At 44.9% G+C, this 22,607-nt stretch overlaps 1 protein-coding gene across 1 annotated transcript in view; it reads right to left on the bottom strand.

Moving 5' to 3' along the window:
• Positions 1-22,607, bottom strand: part of LOC146347697 (P-selectin-like) — a 50,664-nt gene that overhangs the window by 19,901 nt on the left and 8,156 nt on the right. The window contains exons 5-12 of the mRNA XM_084851149.1: positions 20,071-20,259; positions 18,505-18,690; positions 11,702-11,887; positions 9,446-9,631; positions 7,414-7,599; positions 7,031-7,216; positions 6,577-6,762; positions 2,700-2,885 (exon numbers count right to left, since the gene is read on the bottom strand). Of these exons, the coding sequence (XP_084707275.1) occupies positions 2,700-2,885; positions 6,577-6,762; positions 7,031-7,216; positions 7,414-7,599; positions 9,446-9,631; positions 11,702-11,887; positions 18,505-18,690; positions 20,071-20,259 (1,491 nt within the window). The remainder of the gene's footprint in view (positions 1-2,699; positions 2,886-6,576; positions 6,763-7,030; positions 7,217-7,413; positions 7,600-9,445; positions 9,632-11,701; positions 11,888-18,504; positions 18,691-20,070; positions 20,260-22,607) is intronic.

Here is a 22,607-nt window from a genome sequence, read left to right on the forward strand (position 1 = left end):
AGATCCTGGCCTTCCTCTCTGCAACAACCTTTCAAGTACTTGAAGAGCGCTATCATATCTCCCCTCAGTCTTCTCTTCTCAAGGCTAAACATGCCCAGTTCTTTCAGTCTCTCTTCATAGGGCTTTGTTTCCAGTCCCCTGATCATCTTTGTTGCCCTCCTCTGAACCGTCTCCAGCTTGTCTGCATCCTTCTTAAAGTGTGGTGCCCAGAACTGGACGCAGTACTCCAGATGAGGCCTAACCAGTGCTGAGTAGAGGGGAACTAGTACTTCCCGGGAATTGGATATGCTTCTATTAATGCAGCCCAAAAGAGCATTTGCCTTTTTTGCAGCCACATCACATTGTTGGCTCATATTCAACTTGTGATCTACAACAATTCCAAGATCCTTCTCACTTGTAGTGTTGTTGAGCCACGTATCCCCCATCTTGTAACTGTGCCTTTGGTTTCTTTTTCCTAGGTGCAGAACTTGGCGTTTATCCCTATTAAATTTCATTCTGTTGTTTTCTGCCCAGCACCCCAGTCTATCAAGATCACTTTGAATTTTGTTTCTGTCTTCCAAAGTATTATCTATCCTGCCCAATTTTGTGTCATCTGCAAATTTGATCAGCATTCCCTGCACCTCCTCCTCCAAGTCATTAATACAAATGTTGGAGAGCACTGGGCCCAGGACTAAGCCCTGCAGTACCCCGCTCATTACCTCTCCCCAGTTTGAGAAGATCCCATTGATAAGCACTCTTTGAGTCCGATTCTGTAGCCAACTGTGGATCCACTGGATCGTTGTTTCATCTAGCCCACTTTGAGCTAGTTTGCTCATCAGGATATCATGGGGCACTTTGTCGAAAGCTTTGCTGAAGTCGAGGTATATTATGTCCACAGCATTCCCACAGTCCACAAGAGAGGTTGCATAATCAAAAAATGAGATCAGATTCATCTGGTAGGATTTGTTCTTGACAAATCCATGTTGGCTTCGAGTCATCACTGCATTGTTTTCAAGGTGCTTACAGACGGATTGCTTTATCATCTGCTCCAGAATTTTCCCAGGGATTGATGTCAGACTGATTGGTCTGTAGTTCCCAGGTTCCTCCTTTTTACCCTTTTTGAAGACAGGGACAGCATTAGCCCTCCTCCAATCATCTGGCACTTCCCCCGTCCTCCATGATTGCTCAAAGATAACAGACAGTGGTTCTGAGAGTTCTTCTGCCAGTTCCTTTATTTCTCTAGGGTGCAGTTCATCTGGCCCTGGAGATTTGAACTCATTCAAACCAATTATGTGTTCCTTGACCATATGCCTATCGATCTTAAGCTGCAATCCTGCCCCTTCAGCCTGTACTTCGCCTTTGCCAGGGGGGCCATAGACCCTCTTTTGGGATAAGACTGAGACAAAGTAGGAATTGAACACTTCTGCCTTTTCTTTGTCATTTGTTATCATTTTGCCATCCTTATTTAATAGTTGAACCACCATTTCCTTCCTCTGTCTTTTACTGTGCACATAGCTGAAGAAAGCTTTTTTGTTGCTTTTAGTATCCCTTGCTAACCTCAGCTCGTTCTCAGCTTTAGCCTTTCTGACACCATCCCTGCAATTCTATGCTACCTGCCTGTACTCTTCCTTTGTTACTTGGCCTTCTTTCCACTTCCTATATGTGTCCTTTTTTGTTTTCAGGTCATCTCTAAGCTTTTTGTTGAAGCCACATTGGCTTCTTCTGTTGTGTTCCACCTTTTATTCTTGTTGGAATTGTTCGTAATTGTGCCTTGAGAATTTCCTTTTTTAAAAACTCCCACCCATCTTGGACTCCTTTTCTCGTTAGAGTCGCTTGCCATGGGACCTTACTGATCATTGTTCTGAGTTTATTAAAATCAGCTTTCCTACAATCCAGGGTACGCATTTGACTACACTCGGCTTTTGCTTCCCTTAGAATCAAGAACTCAAGTATAACATGGTCACTTTCCCGCAGAGTTCCTGTAACTGCTACTTTATCCACTAAGTCATCTCTGTTGGTTATGATCAAGTCAAGGATAGCTGATCCTCTAGTTCCCCATTACTACTATAGCAAGCTTCCTTGAAACATTGGCTATTTGCTTTTCAAAAGTTTCATCCTCATCTTCTCCTTGATTGGGTGGCCGGTAGTAGACTCCGACCACCATTTTCCTTTTATTCTTTGCTGAACTAAAGCAGGAATTAAGTTTGTTAAAATCAAAGTCCACTTGTACATAGAAAAGAAACACTAGAAATTAAAAATTATCAGCCACTTGTAGCATGGCCATGACATTTCAACTGTAAGGGCGCAACCCTATGCATGTTTAGACAGAGAAAAGGCCTGTAACTCCCAGCATTCCCCAGCCAACCATGTTGGCCAGGGCATGCTGGGAGTTATAGACCTTTTTCTTTCTAACATCCATAGGATTGTGCCCTAAGAGTGAAACCATAGGCAAGACTAGAGAGAACTAAACGGCGGCAGTCTGCAATTTAAGATCCAGGCCTCAGCAGTAATTTGAAAAACTGCCCCATTCCCCTTGAACTCCTTCAGGCCAAGATGAGCAATATCTTAAATTCAGGGTCTGGATCATTGTTTCTCTCTGTATTCAGAATACTTCCATTTGCTTTACACTGAGCAAAATCCAAGCAGCCACTTCAGGCCTTTAGCTTAGACTTCAGCTGTAGTGTCTCTAGTCAGCTCTGGGAAGGGTATTTGGCACTGACCTTTACAATGTGGCTGTTGTTCAGTCCATTCTCCTAGGACCAGGCAGTCAAGCATCTCCGATCCAACAAGCTGAAAACCAGCACTGCAGGAAAAGTTGCAGCTGGAGCCATATGCAAAGTTTCCACGAGGGTGAAGACAGTTTAAATGGCCATGGTCTGGCTTATGTAGAGTCGGGCACTTGACAGCTGAAACAGAAAAAAGGAAATGAGCAACAAAGGCAGCGTTATATGTACAATCCACTAATGAGCATATATATAATTTAGGGCACACTCCTATGCATGTTTAGACAGAAATAAGTCCTACAACTCCCAGCATACTCCAGTCAGCATAGCTGGCTGGGGCATGCTGGGAGTTGTAGGACTTGTTTCTGTCTAAACATGCATAGGAGTGTGCCCTTAAAGTATCAGCCTTCCCCAACCAGGTGCCCTCCAGAAGATGTGTTATACCACAATTCCCCTCATCCCCAACCAGAATGGCCATTGGCCATGCTGGCTGGGGCTGACGGGAGTGGTAGTCCAGAACATCTCGGGGGCGTCTGGTTGGAGAAGGCCAATTTATTCACATAGCAATATGTGTTTATTTATTTATTTTTATTTCATTTCTATAGGGAACAGGGGGACATTTATTCCACAGAAGCTTAGTACAGATGAAACAGAAAACCTCTCCAGAGTTTCAGGCAGAGGTCCCATTCCCAGCACCTGCTACCTGAGTTCTGTTTAACTGCAGGCACCCGGGATTCAAAATGGGACCTCCTGCATACCAAACACGTGCTCTTCCACTGAGCTATAGTCCCTCCCATTACAGTGCTCCCTTGACTTTAAAAAGCACTGGCAGGTAACACCTGAACCAGCGGTACACCATACTCTAGGCCTTCTAAGCTGAGAAGACAGACATGCTGATTAATGCAGAAAAGCATTTTAATTGGCCAGTGAACTTATTATATACATTTAATTTACTTATATCCCAAATTGTGTTCAGCCAAAGCCATATCTATCTATCTATCTATCTATCTATCTATCTATCTATCTATCTATCTATCTACCTACCTACCTACCCCTTCCATAAGCTTCAAAAAAATGAATTACATAGCTGGGGCTGTTCTGGCTGCATGTCTGGAGTGACTGTTTTGTATCTCTTGTCACTGCTTGGGGGATGATGAGAGATTCGAATCATAAAGTGCTCAGATCTCCCATGCCCCGGGGGCTGCTACAACCACCTATGGAAGATTGGGACAACATTCTGCTCCTGTTGATGGGGATGTCAGATGTGGATGCTCCTACAGGAGGAGCTGCCAAACACGGATGCCATGGAGAAAGTCACTGCAGTGAATGGACTTCACAGACAGCAAGCCAAGTCACTTCTCCCCACCCCCCTGAGCCCCGCTGCCCTGCCCAACACAAAGGTCCCCTGCCTTTACACAAAGGGCTTTTCTACATGACACTTTTACCCTGCCACTTTACCAAGTCTTCTGTTTCCGGATTCTTTGCAGGATTAAGACTAGCTCCTTTACACGTGCTTTTTTTCCCTGGGAGTTTTCTTTCTCTGCCTTTCCTTATGTCCCATTACACAAGCACTAGGTGGCACTGACAGAGGGGCAAGGGAAGTGAGACCCTGTTGATTCTCCTGGACCTCTCAGCAGCTTTCAATACCATCGACCATGGTATCTTTCTGGATAGGTTGTCTGGGCTGGGAGTTGGAGGCACTGTGCTGCAGTAGTTCCAATCCTGCTTGGATAGCTGATTCCAGAAGGTGATGCTGGGGGTTTATTGGTCTGTGCCTTAGCAACTACGCCATGGCATTCCACAGGGCTCTATTTAATCCCAACACTGTTCAACATCTACATGAAACTGCTGGGGGAGGTTATCTGGAGGCATGGGCTGAGGTGCCATCAATATGCAGATGACACCCAGCTCTACCTCTCTTTCTCATCAAACCCAGGTGAGGCAGTGGCTGTTCTGAATCAATGCCTGGGCACGGTAGTGGACTGGATGAGGACCAATAAACAAACTCAATCCAGACAAGACGGAGGTACCGTTAGTGGGTGGTTCGTCTGCCTGGCTAGGTGATATTCAACCTGTTCTGGAGGGGGCTGCACTCCCCCTAAAGGATCAGGTTCATAGTTTGGGGTGCTCTTGGACCCAGAACTGTCACTTGAGGCACATAGGTGGACTTCGTGGCACAGAGCACTTTTTATCAGCTTAGGCTGGTATACCAACTACGCCCTTATCTTACCAAAAGAGGTAAGGCAGGTAGCTACCAGGAAAAAGGCATTTTCTGCTGTGGCACCCCGGTTGTGGAACAAACTCCCTAGACAGGTTCACCTGGTGCCTACATTGTACTCTTTCCAGTGCCAGGTGAAGACTATTTCCCAGGCATTTTAGCATTCCAGTTTTTTAGCTCTGCTGTCTTAAATCTACCTGGGACCTCCACCTGTACCCAGAGCCCTGACAAAGGTGAGGAGCCACCTTGGATGACTCTGAACTTGGCAGGGCAACAGCAAAAGACTTGGACCAGTCCCTCCAAGAGGTGCTGGCAGAATTCAGCAGAGCACAGAGAAAGTCAGAATCTGTAGGAGTTAAGTAAGTTCACATCGTATCTGAGTCTTCCTCATCATGCACACCTTTCCTGCCACCAGCGTCTGCACCGCACATCTTCCTTGTGTTGTAACAGCTGAATGCCTTGTTGACATCAAGCCGCCTCCTACCACTGCAAATCTGCAGTTTCTGAATCCAGGCAACCCTGGAGCCAGTGTGGTATAGTGGCGAGAGTGTTGGACTGGGAGCCAGGAGATCCGGGTTCTAGTCCCCACTCAGCCATGGAAGCTCACTGGGTGACTTTGGGCCAGTCACAGACTCTCAGCCCAGCCTACCTCATAAGGTTGTTGTTGTGAGGATAAAATGGAGAGGAGGGGGATTATGTACACCACCTTGGGTTCCTCGAAGAGGAAAAAAGGTGGGATATAAATGTAATAAATAATAAATAAATAAATCTGCTATTTCATTTTAAATATCTGCAATGCTGCTAGGTTTTATTCTGATTGCATTTTTATTTTGTAGTTTTAACCTATTATATTTTTATTGTATTTTCTGTTGTATTTTTGTGGTTTTAATGTTGTGAACTGCCCAGAGAGCTTCGACTATTGGGCAGTATAAAAATTAAACAAACAAACAAACAAACAAACAAACTGTGGTATAGCGGAAATGCACAATTACACTAAACTTTATCCCGCCATTCACAAATAATACCAGACTTTCCACATTAGGGAAAAACCCGCTAAAATGGTCACGAAGCACAGGAGAGGCCATGGAGGATGACAAAGTTGTGTAAAGGATCTGCAAACTACAATAAGTGAGGAATCATAAGTGCACAATAAAGGCCTCATGTAGAAAGGCTCTAAGAATAAGCAGCAACTGTTGTTCCACACACCCGAAGTCCAGTTTTCATAATTTCAAGAGGAGGATGTGCTAGATGAGTCATTCACCCTGAAGTACCACGCAGGAGTGTGTTTAATGTGCATTCACTTGTGTTAAACAAGGATGTGCAAAGCTTCTATTCCTTCCCACTTGTGCCCCCTCTCCAGAATAAGAACCCAGTTCTTGGCATCCAGCCTGTATCCCATTCATTTGCAAGTGGTGAAGAATAAACTTCCAAGGCACCCAGTTAGTTGTGTTTATGTTCCCAGGTTCCTGGGTGAGGCATGTGCGAAATTTGAAAAGAACCCAGCCATTGTTATTGCTGCTGCTCTCAGGATCCATTTGGTTTTCCAGTCTGGCAGAGGCACTTGTCTGGTGTTAACTTCTCCAGTTTTGTATATTACACTGCCATCCACACAGCATGATTTCTCCAGCTGATTACCAAAGTGTACTCAGCACTGACCTTCACAAAAGGGTGGTCCCTCCGTCCACCTTCCCTGGGCCGTGCACTCAAGCCGCTCTGTCCCAACTCGCACAAACCCAGCGTTGCAGGAGAAGACACACCTGGAGGCATATGCGAAGTCTCCATGCGGATGAAGGCAGTTTAATTCCCCATCCTCAGGGGCAGCCAGCTTTGGGCAGTCAATAACTAGAATGAGAGAGAAATAATGCCAGTAAAATAAAGCACCATTTGCACCCAGCCCAGATTCTCCCCCACCTCCAGAAAGGGGAAAATCCAGGCATAAAGTGCAGCTTGTTGGTCTTCTGGAAAAATCCCAGAAAAAAATGGACTCCTAGGCTACTATATGGCTGTCTTGCTGGAGGTGCCCAGCCTTTTAAGACAAGTGCTAGGAAGGAGCTGAGTTTGATCACAAAAATGGGCAGCAGAAAACAACCTGAGGAAAGAAGACCCTTACCCTGGCATGTTGGTAATGGAGCACTCCAGTTCCCAGTTCCCAAGCAGCGCGTGGCCTTTGCTCCAGCCAAGGTGAAACCAGGCTCACAGGCAAACTCGCAGGTGGACTGGTAGACAAACTCTCCTGTTGGATGAGAGCAGGTCATGCCCCCTTTGGTGGGACTCTGCAGACTGGGGCACTGCATGGCTGAAGGTGAAAAGAGGAGGTTTTACAAACAGACTAATTCTCAGCCCAGGATCAGTCTCATTCTGTGTTTTCCTCAAACAATTGCCAAGAAATTAATTCAGATTGTCATTCCTACAGAAGGTAGACTCCAATGGTCTCTGTTTACCAGGGACCATCCCTGTGATTTGCTGGTGCCCGTCCCTATACTCAGCACTGACCTTCACAAAAGGGTGGTCCCTCCGTCCACCTTCCCCGGGCCGTGCACTGGAGCTGCTCTGTCCCAACTCGCACAAACCCAATGTTGCAAGAGAAGGCACACCTGGAGCCATATGCAAAGTCTCCATGCGGATGAAGGCAGTTTAATTCCCCATTCTCAGGGGCAGCCAGCTTTGGGCAGTCAATAACTAGAATGAGAGAGAAATAATGCTGGTAAAATAAAGCACCATTTGCACCCAGCCCATATTCTCCCACCCTCTGGAAGGGGAAAGCCAGGCCTGAAGGGTGGCCTCCTCTCCTGAGAAACTGGAGGAAGCCATTTCTGGTTACTGTATGGAAGAGGGGGGGTTGCTAGTCCTTATAAGACACAGGTCTCTTAAAGCACCTTAAGGTGCAATCTTATGCATGTTTAGACAGAAAAAAGTCCGACAACTCCCAGCATTCCCCAGCCAGCAGTTAACAGCCAAGGTAAGACCTTTTTCTCACTGGGGTAATAAGCCTGTGCCTGTGCTGTACCACTTCAGACCGCAGTGTGAGTGAATGCTCCTCCAAACAAAAAAAATCCCTGCACATAGAAAGCCAGCATGTCAGGGAGAAGGCTTAAAAGCTATAATGCTGACATCTAGATTTCTATGTGCAGGATATTATTGTATATGGAGGAGGCTGAGGGGCTGGATTTGGGGGCTTCTCAGGGGAATGAAGGGACTTTAGATCTAGCAGACTCAAAGCTGCTCCCACTGTGCCCCCAGGATACATAGTTTGGGGCGTACCACTCTCCAAAAGCAGAGAGGCACCTCCACCCCATCCCAGAGGGTTGACTAAGGGAGTTAGGATTGTGCTGATAGGTTCAGTGAGCTGAGTTTGGGCTCTGTAAACGAACAGCATTTTGGGATGCTGACTCCCTCTCCCCTGGAGATCTGATGCAGGACCAGTGGATGCTGTCTGTCTGTTGGAGTGTGTAAGCTGTTCCTCCACCTATATTCAACCTGTACATTTGCAAAGAAATGCAAGTATTGACAAAACGCCAATAAGCCTCCACCGACTCCTTTTAAAGGGAACTAAATCCAGGCAAGAGCTGCACCCCTCAAACATGTCAGCACTCAGAGTAGTGAGGGGGGTGTCTGCAGCATGGACAGGAGTCCCCTTCCTCCTCTGTCCTGTTCTTGTGTTAAAAGAGGTAGAGAGATTCCACCCATTGTGTTTCCAGGCCCTCCCACTGAGCAGTAAGACAGACAGAGACTCCAGTTGCAATCTGCTCTTTCCCTGAGCTACCAGCGGCTCTTCAAACCATTACAGTCAGTAAAGGTAGTAGCTTCCCTCCAGGTCTAAGCAGATAAATTGAGTCCTCTGATAGAGGACCTTCGGTAGGGAAGAGAGTTGCCACTCAACGAACTATAGGCTCCTACGCAGTACCTGACTGGCATTCTGAACGCCACGTTCAGGGTGGGTCCTCCCTCCCTGGCCTCCCGGTGTCTGGCCAACCTGGCACAGCGTCTCCCTCCTCTCATAAGGTCTGCCCGCTTGCACTGACGGCGGACTCTTGCGTCTGCCAATTCGTGCCCTTCCTCTCCCTCTGAAAGAAGCTGATTTCACATGGGGGGTGGAGGCAGTATCTGTCTCTGACCCTCCTGATAGATATGTCCCTGGGAAGGTTCTTCGCTGGTTCCTGGAGAGGCTTGGGGAATTTCTTTCCCCACCCTCCACCCCAGCTGCTCTTCTCCTATCCCCCTCTCTGAATCAGAATCTTCAGACTCAACAGCAAGCCTGGGCCCTATCCTGACACCACCTCAGTGTCCTAAATCCAGAGAGGAGGATTTCTGTCTCTGGAAAACAACTTATAACAGTGGAGGCGGGGGCTTCAATGTCAGTGGGGCAGTGAATCTGCTCCGGGTTTCAGTCAGAACCAGTCAGAGTTCTGACTGGTTCTGACTGAAACCCACAGTGGATTCACCACTCCATTGACATCAGAGCCACCAGCCTCTACTGACTTGTAAGCGAGCAAAAGAAGAGGCTACTGTAAGAAGGCCAGCAAACCTTGGCAAATGGGGATTGGGGCTGTCCATTCTCCTGATGCTGTACACTGAGTCACCTTCTCTCCAAGTAACAGAAAACCCTCAGTGCAGTGGAAGGTGCAGTTGGAGTGGTACTGAAATTCCCCGTGAAGGTGGAAGCAGGTGCTGTTTCCATGGTCAGGAGCCTTCAGGGACTGGCACTGAACAGCTAGGAAGGAAAGCAGGTAAGTCAGGCTGGAGATAGACAATCGTTTTTAAGAGAGAGAAAGTGGTTTGAGAGAAGTTATTGCTTAGGTATTTGTTTGTTTAGCTCCCCCTGCTACACAACCACACATATCGTATTGTCCTCTGGTCGAACAGTTTTGTCTCCAGCCTCAGGGCGAAACTAGTGGGACACTGGCAGAGCTATGCCTTGATTTGCCACCAAAGGTGCTTCCAGGCAAGGTTTTTATGGTGCCATTGCCCGGCCTCATTCATGGGATTTTACGAGAGGTCCAGGCAATCTTGTCTTTCACTCATACCACTCCTGTGTTTCCCAGGTTCTTCTTCTGTCTTTTCTCTTACCACAGAAAATCCATTAAGGGAAAAAAACAACAACCCCAGAATAGCTGCACAAGGCTAATTTGTAGCACTAGGAGCCCTCCTTCTGAAAGCACCCTGGGTCCATATTACAGGCTTTTCTACATAAGGCTTTTACCCACCACTTTACTGAGGCTTCTCCTTCTAGATTCTTTGTGGGATTAAGATTGGCTGGGTTCACACAACATGCTACCGCACACTCAGTGGGCGAGTGTGGGTTGTTGTTGAACCATGGGTGGTTGTTCTACCGTGGGTCATCGTATTGTCTGAATGCAGCATGTTTTCCACAGGGTGGCTTGTTAACCATGAAGTATGGCTTATTTTTCTTGAACAAGCCACCTTGAGAACCCATGGTTTGTTGCTGGGTTGTTCAGGGTGGTTAACAAGCCACACTGTATGGTTAACAAGCCACCCTGTGGAAAACATGCTGCATTTGGACAACACGATAATCCACAGTTCAACAACAACCCACACTCAACCACTGTGTATGGGTTAGGGTGTGTGTGAACCCAGCCATTGGCTGCTTTACACATATTTTTCTGGGGGTGGGGGTGGCGTTCTTTCTCTGCCTTTCTATATGTTCCATTACACAACCACTAGGTGGCATTGTGGTATGACAGAATTGCACAAAGGCACCAGGGTTTCATGCCACCCACCACTCACAGATATACAAGACATTCCGCTAAAATGATTCCAAAGAAATGGCCTTAGAAGATGACAACGTTGGGTAAAGCACCCGCAAGCTACCGTGAGTGAGGAATCATGAGTGCACAATTAATGCCTCATGTCGAAAGGCACAAAGTATGGAGGTGATAATGGGGGTGGTTTCAGCTCTGCCCTCCTGCCAACTCATACTGTGCTTTCAAACAATTCCCCACCCCACCCTCAATAAGGCACCTTAAATATACCTGGAAGGACCAATTTGGGTCTGTTAGCAACACATCCAGCTGGACTCTCGATTAACCAACCCTTGGAGCACTGTAATACCTTGTACTAACAAATCCTGAATGTCAACATACCACAGACAGATTTCTTTAGGCTCACTGACCAGCTTCACAGAGGATTAACTGGATTAACTGTAATGCTAAGTACAATATAGCTACAGCAGACCCTTTTGTATGTTTTAAATGAACTGTAATTTTTGAATGGTTATATTAATGTTATATTGCAATGTGTTATAATTATGGATATATATTTAAAATGTCTATTCTGTGAACTGTTTTGAACACAATGGATTGGATCCAGACTTAGTGTGCTTCCAGCCAGGGCTTTTATTCTGCAATCACCTAGCCTCATTTACAGAATGTTACACGAGGTCCAGACATAATTTTTCATTTGTAACCCTCCCATGTTTTCCCACTGCTTTTTCCATCTTTCTTCTTTTCACAAAAAAATCAGTTAAGGGGGACAAGATGGAATAGTGGCACAATGCCTTTTGACTGATAGTGCTGGGAGCCCTCCCAGTTCCAGCCCTCTTAGTGATGCTTAAAGCTGACCCACTGAAAATCAATCAGTGAGGCAAGTTGGTCACGGCTAATGTAAATCCCTTGAATTTCATGGGTCTACACTAAGCATGACTAAGTCTGGATCCAACCCAATGTATCTGTGGAAAATGCAATATATAAATTAATGGATGAAACAGCAAGTTTAACTACCAGATTCCCATATAGATCCAAACAATTCCATTTAGATGCCATACCGTGACAAACAGGTACATGGGAACTCCACTGGCCAGAGGCACTGCAACGTGAAGTCTTGGAGCCGCTGAGCTGAAAGCCAGCTTCACAAGCAAAATCACACGTGGAGCTGTAAGCAAAGTTACCAATTGGGTTTACACAATCCATTGTTCCTCTTGTGGGCGACTCAATTTCCTGACATTGCTTGACTAAAAATAAAATAAGAAAGAATTCAGGCAAAATTAGAAAGAATATAAGCAAGAAATAGGATATATAAAATCAAAAATATCCCTAAACCAAAAGCAGCTACCCAAAGGGTATATTTGGACTAGGTGATGATTTATTTAGTAAACTGGGTTTATAAGCTGTGAACAACAGCAGTTACATTTCCCATAATTCCTCGTTTTCCTCCCCGCTAGCACCACAGCCACCCACCATCCCAACACTGACTTAGTAAAAAGGTTCTTCAGTGATACAAATGGGTGTCCTCCAAATTAATTTGATTGAGGCTGCAATTCTATACACACTTATCTGGGAATACGGCCTCTTGAACCCAGTGGGTCTTAGGATAGCAGTATTAAGCGGATCCCTTCCAAACTGGCCATGGACACTGTGTCTAATATCCTTTCTCCGATGGGTTTCTGGTCTTCACAATGTCATGAATTTTAAGAAATAGCTGACTTTGCTTTATTGGACCTGCTGGGAAGACTACTGGAAAAATGCTAATCCACCTGTTTTAAAACAATATAAGATGTCTTATTATGAAATGCAAATGCTAAATATTAATGATAGGTTACTGAGGATTTGAACATGTAAATAAGAAAGAAGTGTTGTATGAAGTTGCACTAAAGAGAAGATAGAGAGACCCAAGCAGGTTCACAATGAATTTTGGGTAACTGGCATAAAAATAATGGTCAAGTTGACTTGGATGATATCCCAAAAGAAAATGCTGATTTAAAGCCCTGCCACTTGAGCCAAAGAGGTTATTTGGCTAATGAGCAGGTGTGAGACTGTGTTATTCTGGGGGCCCATCTAGATGGGAGGTTTTCTCCAATGTTGCTGTGGCTTAAAGTCGTTAGGGACACATGACGTTGTGGCCAGTCTGCAGACATCCCATAGTTTACCTGCAGGGAAGCCACATTTTTGCAGAGTACTTTTACTCCATTGTTTTTCTTTAATTCATCTCCCCTGTGGTTCAGCTCCTGTATGCTCATCCCTCTGCTTTAAATGTGGTATGATCGGGGTGTTCCTAGGGGTGTGTCTTTCACCTGGCTGTGCCATCCATAACCTAGGTAACTAGAGTAACTTTCCTGCCTTCTAGTGCTTTTTCAAGCCTTCAGAATTGCCTTTTCACCAGTGGGACTAATTAGCCTTCCTAATGATGCACTTCTTTGATGTTTGCATTACTTCGCTGCCCCAATGTCCTGTGAAATTGCTTCCCCAATATTGTGTAAAGTCATTTCTCTGATGCATAAGAGCTTTATCACAGTAGCGATCAGGCAAGGTCTCGGGATCAAGGGAGCCTGTCATTGCAAGTAGGGAGAAAGTGCCCAGAGAAGGAGAAGGGCTATACTGGAAGCTGTAACTCTGCAACAGTTTGCTGGAATGGGGAGAAATTGGGAGGTTGGGCTGATCTCAGGGGGAGCCTTCAGATGCTGCACTGGAGAATTGGGGATTTTGGCTTCTTCAGGCAAAAGTGCACACATAGGGAAAAAGATGGGGAAAGAAAAATTCCATGATAGTTTTCTGGAATGGGGTGAAATGGGGGGGTGCTCTCAGGGGGAGCCTTCAGATGCTGCACTGGAGAATCAGGGATTTTGACTTCTTCATACGAAAGGGGGGCCTGGACAGGGGTGGGAAACAAGCCTCTCTCATTGGTTGAGCAGCCCCTGCCAGGTTGATGACGTTCTGCTCTACTCCCCCCACCAAACCTGGAAGCATGTTCCTTTCAAGTGCTGTGTGAGCTGTGAAAACCAGATTTTAAAGGTACGGTACACTCAGCTTGTCTTGCTTCATGTGTCCCTGATGGACCAAAGCCAATTCCATGAAAAGCCAGGTAACATTCCAATGCCCTTCTCATTCCATTGTCATGAAGATCCCCCTCCCAGGTCGAAAGTGTGCTGAAAGTTTTCATTTATCAGTCAATGAGCAAAACATATTGTGTAAGATATATACATCAAAAAGCTTGATATATAGATGTCGAGAAAAATGTATGTACTCAAGTTTAACTGGCAAATTTGGGGTAAAGAATTATCTTCTCTGAAGTATAATTCAAAATTGATCTTCTCTACCATGAAAGGTGTACGTTTAATTTTAAGAATGTTGAATAATAATGAAATAATTAAGACTGTGAGCCCTAATTTATGGGACATTATATAATATTAGTTATGAGGTAATTTCTATACAAAAGGGGTAGAAATATTGTATGTGCTGATTTTAGAATGCAGGAGCTTCTTAGAAGCTCACCAGGCCTGTGTACCTGTCAGCTGAATTGCCTATTCAGTACTGAATAGGGAATTTGGTACTCAGGATATCTCTCATTTTTAAGCTATTAAGATCTAAGAATCTTTAGCAAATCTCTGTTTAACAGCAGAAATGTTTTTATGTTTTTATATGCACAATATATTTTAATATGATGTTATAACTATATCTCTAATAAAAAATAATAAATAGATTAAAATAGATTATCCTGTACTAATTCTTGTTAGTACAAATCCTGGATTGCAACCCACAAAACAATCCTAGGTATACACTTTGTTTATAAGTATATGATTTGCTATTAGGTGATAAAGAGACAGCTAAATGCTCTCAAAGTACTGAACTACAAACAAATAGCTCAAAGTCCCCAAACCATAACAATGGGTGCAGCTCCGAAATACTAAAAAAGCTAGAGGATTAGCCACAATTAGGGATGTATGAAAGTCACTTACCTTTTCGAAGGGTGACATTCACGGTGGGGGGGAGGCGCTCCGTTCCTCCCCCCGAAATTCTCTCCGGCTGGCTCCATTCCGTGGAGATTCCACGGAGCCGCCGGCCAGAGCCGCCCGCAGCCGGACATCCGGCCGCTGGGCAGCCTGCAGGGACACAAATGGCAGCTGCTGTAGCCGCCGCCATTTGCGTCCCTGTATTTTGCCATTTGTATTCCCTTTTTTTTGCCATTCCCTTTTTTCCCCTGTGGAAGCTGTGATAGGCTACGTAAGTATTTACGTAGCCTATCACGGCTTAACTAAGGGAATGCAAATGGTGGCGGCTATGGCCGCCGCCATTTGCGTTCCCTTTTTTTTTGCCATAATAGCCTGCGTAAATATTTACGTAGGCTAAAATGGCCAAAAAAAAAGGGAACACAAATGGTGGCCGCCGTAGCCGCTGCCATTTGCGTTCCCTTAGTTAAGCCATGACAGGCTACATAAATACTTACATAGCCTATCACGACTTCCGCAGGGACGCAAATGGCGCCCCTGCGTTAGCTGTGATAGGCTACGTAAGTATTTACGTAGCCTATCACGGCTACATGGAAGAAGCGAATGGTGGCCGCAGAAGCGGCCACCATTCGCAAGTCAGCGTGGACAGCAGCAGGTAGGTGCTCCATTCCGGGCCCATTTTGCGGGGTGAGAGGGCGGGAGGGCTTCGTTCTGCCACGGGTTTCGGGGGGCCGAATGCACTGGCATTTGGCCTCACCGAGATCCGTGGCGGAATTCTCTGACATCCCTAGCCACAATGTACCTAACGATAAAATACACAAATTTGCTTGGGGTGTTCATCTCCGATTTTTCGAGGGCAAGACTTTCCACAGTTAAGAATAGCAGCTTTGGAATAGTTGTAGTGATCTGCAGCCAAAGGTTTGGCTGGCTGTTCAGATCAGCCATGTGGACCTCCCCTTTCTAGCCTCTCTATTACTGTTTTCACTCACTTCTCAGCTGCCACCCTCCTACTATCCCATTTCTCTGGGCAGCCCACGTCTTCAAATCCTCCTTTCCTTACCCCCTCTCATTCTTGCGATTTGTTGGCTTTGCAGGCTCCTATCTCCTACCTTCCTTCCTTGACTAGTCCCTGCTTGCCCTGAATCTCTGTAGGATCTGAGCAGCACAGTCATTGGCAGCCAGAAGCCTATCATAGCGCAGCAGCTGAGCCCCAAACTGCCAGAAAATGTCTGCCAGTCCCACCTCCCTGCGACATTAGCGTAACTCTGAGACAGGAGGTAAATGTGGGCTAATAGATTCTTTAAAGCTCAAACAACTTTCAAGGGCACACAAGAGTGTTTTTTTTATCAGTTCATTTCAGATGTTGAGATCAAGGAGGCCATTAAAAATCTGAAATTAGGGAAATCCCTTGGGTTGACCATTATATGGGAGAAATCTGCAAAATGTTCTGTGATGACTTAATACCTTCTCTCAGAACATGATTGGATGGCATTTTAATGGAGGAGGAGCCACCGGAAACATGGAGGCGTGCTAGAGTAATAGTAATTCATAAGTCTGGCAAGGACCCAATCCTTTGGTTCATATCGTCCCACCTTATCTCCCTCTTAAATCAGGACACAAAACTGTTCACATCTCTACCAGCCAGACAACTAAATACCTTTATTATCATGAAGACCAAACAGGCTTTCGGCCTGGCAAGCAAATGATGACACCCCTCAGTTGGGTATTAAATCTAGTTCACCACAGAGCCCAGACTAAAATGATGGTCCCCTTTGTATCACTAGATCCTTTAAGGTCTTTGACCATCTGGGATGGTCCTATATTCTTGGGCTACTTATAAACTTGGATACGTGGAGTGATTCTTGCCAGATGTCAAGCAGGTAAAGGGAGCAACAGAGGTAACTATCCCCACGAATGGGCTAGACTTCCCTCTGATAGCACTTCATAGAGGCACCAGACAGAGCTATCCCTGGTCTCCTGCATTGTTCAACATAGCAGTTGAACCGCTAGCCCATATGATCAGGTCTGATGCCAAGATTAAAGGGGTTCAGATCCACAGCCAAGAACATCTGCTCAACTTGTTTGGTGACAACATGATCTCGTGTCTCTCAAAACCCAGGGAGGCCATGGCAAGGCTCAAGGGCAATCTATTTCAATTCAGGAAATATTTGGACCTTCGGATTAAGTATAAGCCACCTTTCCTTTGCACAAATGTACTGCAGGCAGAGCAACACAATCAGATCTTATCTACATTTACTCTACAACATTCCTGTATGAAGTACCTGGGGATCTGAGTTCCTAGCAACCTACGACAGTTTGCAAAGCTTTAATTTTATTTTTGATTTTTCACAATGAGAATGAACATTTGCTCTACAAAGACTTGTTGGGACTCTTGCTTGCTGCTGTGCATTTGGAGGTTGCAGCCCTCTGGAAATCCAAGGATGGATTTTCAAAGAAGCGATGGATGGACAGATGTGGTCAGTAGCACTCTCTGAGAAACTGATGCAGAAACAGAGTGTCCTGAACCATGTAGAAACCTATGATGCTTTCACAACTATCTGATTTCCCTTTATTAGTTACATCAACCAGAACTCTAGGGTATGTAGACCAGGGGTTCCCAATGCCGCACCTGCGGGTACCCACAAAACTTTTTTTAAAATCCCCTTTTTAATATACATACATGGATTTGTATATATCTATAGCAATGAATACATATGCAATGCAAACAACTTTCCAGCAATTATACATAGGCTGCAACAAAAGTGGACCGAATATCCACATAAGTATCGATTCAAAGGTGGCATCTATATGCCACCTGATCAAATATTGAAAGCCTGAATCCATTGCATTATAGGAGGAGAGTGGTTACCCTTCCAGTGTTGGAATATCAGTCTTTTAGCTGTCAAAAGGGCACAGAGAATCAATTTACACTGATCATTTGTTAATTTCCTTTAAGCAGGAAATAATTTAAAAGAGTATGTACATCGCTGAATATCAATGTCTGTTCCAGTACAAAATTTATCTGTATAATAAGCTCCTCTCAAAAAGAAGCAACTACTGGACATTTCCAAAAGATATGTTTAAAAGAAGCATTAGGGGTATTGCAGTGCTGGCAATTAGCCAAATTAGACAATCCCTTATTAAAGACAGATTGCTGTGTTCAATAGAGATGAAACAAACATTTTTGCTGATTAAGACGGAGCCTAAGATCCACAGACGTGACAGGTAGACGCGAAGCTGATTAGGCATTTTGTGGTGGTGCCCACAGCAGTTTCTCAAATTCCCAAATGTGCTCATGGGTCAAAAAGGTTGGGGACCCCAATGAAGACCACCAACTGAACAATTGAAATTTTGGAGGGACATCTTTAAATTGCACGTATCTGAGACCTGAATAGGGCTGGGGACTCTAAAGAGAACTATACTCTCTGGTTTCATAGCTCACCTACTCATATTCTTTGTACCTTAAAGAAGTTGCATTTTTGAAAAATAAAAATCAATGTTAAAAAAGAAAAGAAATTAAGCATTTCCCATCACTTTATCTCTATGCCAAGAAAAGCTTAATCTACTTCATTTCTACATGTCAGGCTGCTGCTAAAAGCACATGAGCACAGTCAGTAAACATGGACAACCATAAAGGCAGCATGCCGACCAACAGTGGTTTGGAATTTTCCAGGTTTATGAAAATGACATGTAAAATATGTTAATTATATGCATCTAACTATGTGGATTAGCATCAGCTTTCCAGTTTTAAATTTTATTTTTTTTAATGTTGGCCTTTCATAGCAAACAACAAACGGACTCCCTAACCTACTCCAGTCCTAAGTACTAGTGAGTTTAGTACTTAGTACTTAGTACAAGACATGAATGTCGGAATGGAATTTAGGGAGAAGAAGGAAACTCTGAACCTTGACATGTTGGTTCCAGGGAACTCCATGCTCCTGATGCGTTGCACACAGTGGTCTCTGCTCCGCTTATCTGAAAGCCCTCTGTGCATTTAAAGTTGCAGTTAGACTGGTACTGAAATTCCCCATGCACGTGAAGGCAGCTGAAGTGTCCATGAGCAGGGATATTCAATGGCCGGCACTGGACAGCTAAGGAAAAAAAAAGGAAGAAGTGAAACAGGCATGATGCGCAAGGGAGCTACCTGCAGGGCTCTGGCCATGAAGAACATGAACTGAATATGGACTGTAGGCTTATTGTTAGGGAAGGACAAATCTAACCATTCTGTTTTCAAAATGTAAGTTTGTTTTGTGATGGAAGGTGGGGGGGCATCAACCAAAGCAATCAATGCTGTTTTATGTTTGGACATCCATCTTGTGTGAGCCTAGTTTCTTGGCTCTGTATTCTAGTAAAAGGCTGTGCTAGAAGGCTTTGCTTAGAAACTTGCCCATGCTATCTTTTTCGTGTAACTCTTACCGCAGGTTTGTGGTTAAGCTATTTCCTGTGCAACTTGAAAGCATCATATTGTTGATCCTCATAGAGTTGCACTGCATTGTCTAAACGTCACAGGAAAATGGGCGGGGAGCAATGGAGGGAGCAGCCCATGACAAATGTCAGGTATAAAGAGCACAAAGTGCCATGTGAAGGTGTTCTCTTTCATACCTGTGTGTATGAGGATAGATCCACTGCAGCTATCTGTTGTCCTAACCAAATAATAAAAGAGACTTTTGCAAGTGTGAACTGGCCTGTGTGGTAAGAATTCTTAATTCCCACTACTACTCAACCTCAACAGTTTCATCCTATGTTTGCATCAGTCTGTGATTTTTTAAAAACTGCATGAAAATTTGTTCACATTGTTGTGCGCATTTCTCCTAATATGCACATTTTTGTACACAATTTTGCTAACACATTTTTTGGAAGCAATTTCCCCTAATATAATGCATTTTTTTACATTATTTTCACTGGTATACACATTTTTCTGTGCAGTTTCCCCTAATATATGCATATATGTTACGGGAATTTTTTGATTGGAGAACTGCATTGCAAAATTCAGAGAAGGATAACTGTATTTCAGTTTGCACACTGGTTTGGGAAGCACAAATTAGGTAGGTTCACATTAAAATGCAAAGTGAACTATTTTCTCCCCCATCCCTACTTATTGTTCATTTCCCACTGAGAATACATCTCCTGCAACACATGACAAATCCCATTTCTCTGGAACAGAAGGAGCCATCAATTCAGAATAGAGGCTGATGCACAAAGCTGAGAGGGTGACAGCATCTCAGTGGCTCAGTGGGCCTTTTGGGTCTAGGCAAGTGCTGCACTAACCCAGCACATAGCACCAGCCAATATAGTACCTCTTAAATCTTTGTTGCATTATTTACTGTTGTTGTTTTTAACCTGTTTTCTTGTGTGAGATTCCCTGAGAGTTTTTTTTTGTTATGGGGGGCATATTAATATCATTCATAGATAGATAGATAGATGGATGGATGGATGGATAGATGGATGGATGGATAGATAGATGCACCTACCCACACACTGTGGGATCTCTGCTGTCCAGTTCCCGGAGGCCAAGCACTGCAAGGTCGCTGGGCCACTCATTTCAAACCCTTCACTGCAACTGAAGCCACAGCTGGATCTGTAACTGAATTCCTCCAGAGGATGACTGCAGTTCATGAGCAGAGGTCTGTGGACAGCATCAAGGCCCCTGCATTTTACAGCTAAATAGAGACATGGAAGTAGAAGGTTATGCCATCATCACTGCAGTGACACATGTTTCTAGGTTCTAAAGTTCTTGCCTCAAGAAGACTTCTGTGGAACTCAAAGGCTTGTTATCTTCATCCTCGTCCACTAACATAAAATCTGAACCATGTCAGATCCAGTCTTTCTTTGGAACTGTGAAGGTTTGAGGCCTACAGAGGCAAGCTAAAAAGGTTAAGCCTAGAAGCTTGGGGTTTTTTTGTTGGGAGGGGGTATCCCTGAGAGGAGTAGTTTCATTTCCCTGGTTAGGTTTCATTTTCCTGAGTTAGGTTTCATTTTCCTGAGTTAGGTTTCATTTTCCTGAGTTAGGTTTTATTTCTCCAGGTCTGAAGCTGTCAGGAACGCCTTAGCAGCCTCTCTCAGTAGATTCCAATAGCCAACTCAAGACACAGACAAAAGGGAATTCTTTTCAAAGCTTTAATCCCATTACAACTTAATGACTCTTTCAGATGCTAATCACCAGTGGCTAAAGCAAGGAACAGCAGCGTGGCCTAAGCTTCAGGCAGGCAGGCAGCTGATCCCTGTTTGAAAGAGAGTCACTTGAAGACCCAGAACTTATGGGCTAGGGAGAGATCCTCCCTCTTTCCCTTGGGTGCAAGGGAGGCGGCTGTTGCTTGCGTGCCAAATGGGCACTACGCCCCCTTTCCGCGCCCTCCATCACTCGTCGCTCTTTGGGTCTGCGTCAAGCATCTAAGAAGCCCCCCTCCCGCACTCCCTCACTACCTGGGTCACTAACTATCTCTGGAATGCCGTCAGGAGGAATCTCTGCCAGGTGCTGAGCCTGTGAGGGATAAGCTGGCTCCACTCCTATGGATTGCTGTTCCTCCTCAGAATCAGAACTGCTCTGGGGCTCTCTGGGCTCAGTTTCCACCCTGACAGAAACAGTGCTTTCGGTTTTGGGGAAGAAGGGGATAAAAAGGGAGAGAGAGCCAGTGAGAGGGAGACCAGAGAGAGGGAGACCAGAGTATGAAGACAGAGCAGGAAGAAGCAGCCTAGAGAAGTCTAAGTGCAGGTAGGATGGAAGAACTTGCGTTTTTGCAACCTTTATTTTCTCTTAATGCCTTTTGTATCACTCAGCTCTATTCTGTAAATACTTTTAGTTGTAATTTGCTTGCTTCAATTTATCAGTAAACTGTTGTGGTTAACACCCAAGTGTCTGACATGTCAATCGCCCCATGTCTACAGCTGAAACCTCACATTACTGGGAAGGAGAATTTTAAAAGAAGGAAGGTGGGACATTTTAAAAGGCAAGATATGTTTAAGGAGTTGCTCAGGGGGTCCAGATCATAAGGGGAACCCTGACAGGAACCAACATGACAATCACTTTAATAACAATAGGGTTTCATTCTCTCAGAAACACAGCCTAGTTAACTGAATTAGACTACTACTTAGAGGGAAAAGACTAGTTAGTGACACTGCTACCTGGAATTTCTCCTGCTGGGTCTTCTGTTCTGCGTTATGCTGTGCAGAAAAATCGGGTGCTCCTGATGCAACAAAGTGGCCAGGAAAATCAATGGGACAAGTTGCAGTCTAAACGTGTGCATGCTTACTTGTAAGCTAAATAGGACTCATGAGTTAGCATGCATAATTACAGACTTAGGGCCAAGCAGGTGTTTGCCATTTAGTCCAGGTCTGGGAACTGAACATCTAAAAAACAGTGGAGGGTGAGCACCCTTTGGAGAGACAAGTGATAAGTGAGGAGGCGATTTCTTCCCCCTCCCCACACCTCCCTTCACCCCCCCCAGCCCCTTTTCCCCAGCTTGGTTTCTCAGATGCATATTTGCTGCAGCTGGGACAAAAACCTTTGGGGAGAAAAACCTCTGGGGAGGTTTTTTGGAGAAAAGCCTCTGGGAAGGTTTTTTGGAGAAAAGCCTCTGGGGAGGGTGTGCACAGGAAAAGAGGTGGGCCAGAGGTTAATCACTGCCTTCACTGTCTCCTCTTTCTTGCCTCTAGATTATTCCTCCTCCCACTTGGGTTCCAGACTCTCTCTTGTGCGTGTGTGTTTTTCTTGAGGGGGGGCAAATTTGGGGGAGAAGTGGGAAGGTCTAAACCTCTGCTACCCACAGGTGATGGTCCACAGGTTGGTGGCCTGCATGCTTACTGCAAGGAAAAAACTTTGTCAGGATCAGCTGCACACGATGTATTTAATGTCACATCTAATTTGTGGCCCTCAGATGCAGTTTTCACTGAAGAGGTAAACTTTTGTCTGGACTGTACCACTTCAACTGCAAGTGGGGGAATCACATGATTGAACATTCCTCCATACAAAATGTTCCGTCCCCATAAAAATGTGGCATGCCAGGGAGAA

Source organism: Heloderma suspectum, chromosome 4 (genome assembly GCF_057233095.1).
Source record: "Heloderma suspectum isolate Gila_16-S chromosome 4, 16-S_ref, whole genome shotgun sequence".
NCBI classification, from domain to species: domain Eukaryota; kingdom Metazoa; phylum Chordata; class Lepidosauria; order Squamata; family Helodermatidae; genus Heloderma; species Heloderma suspectum.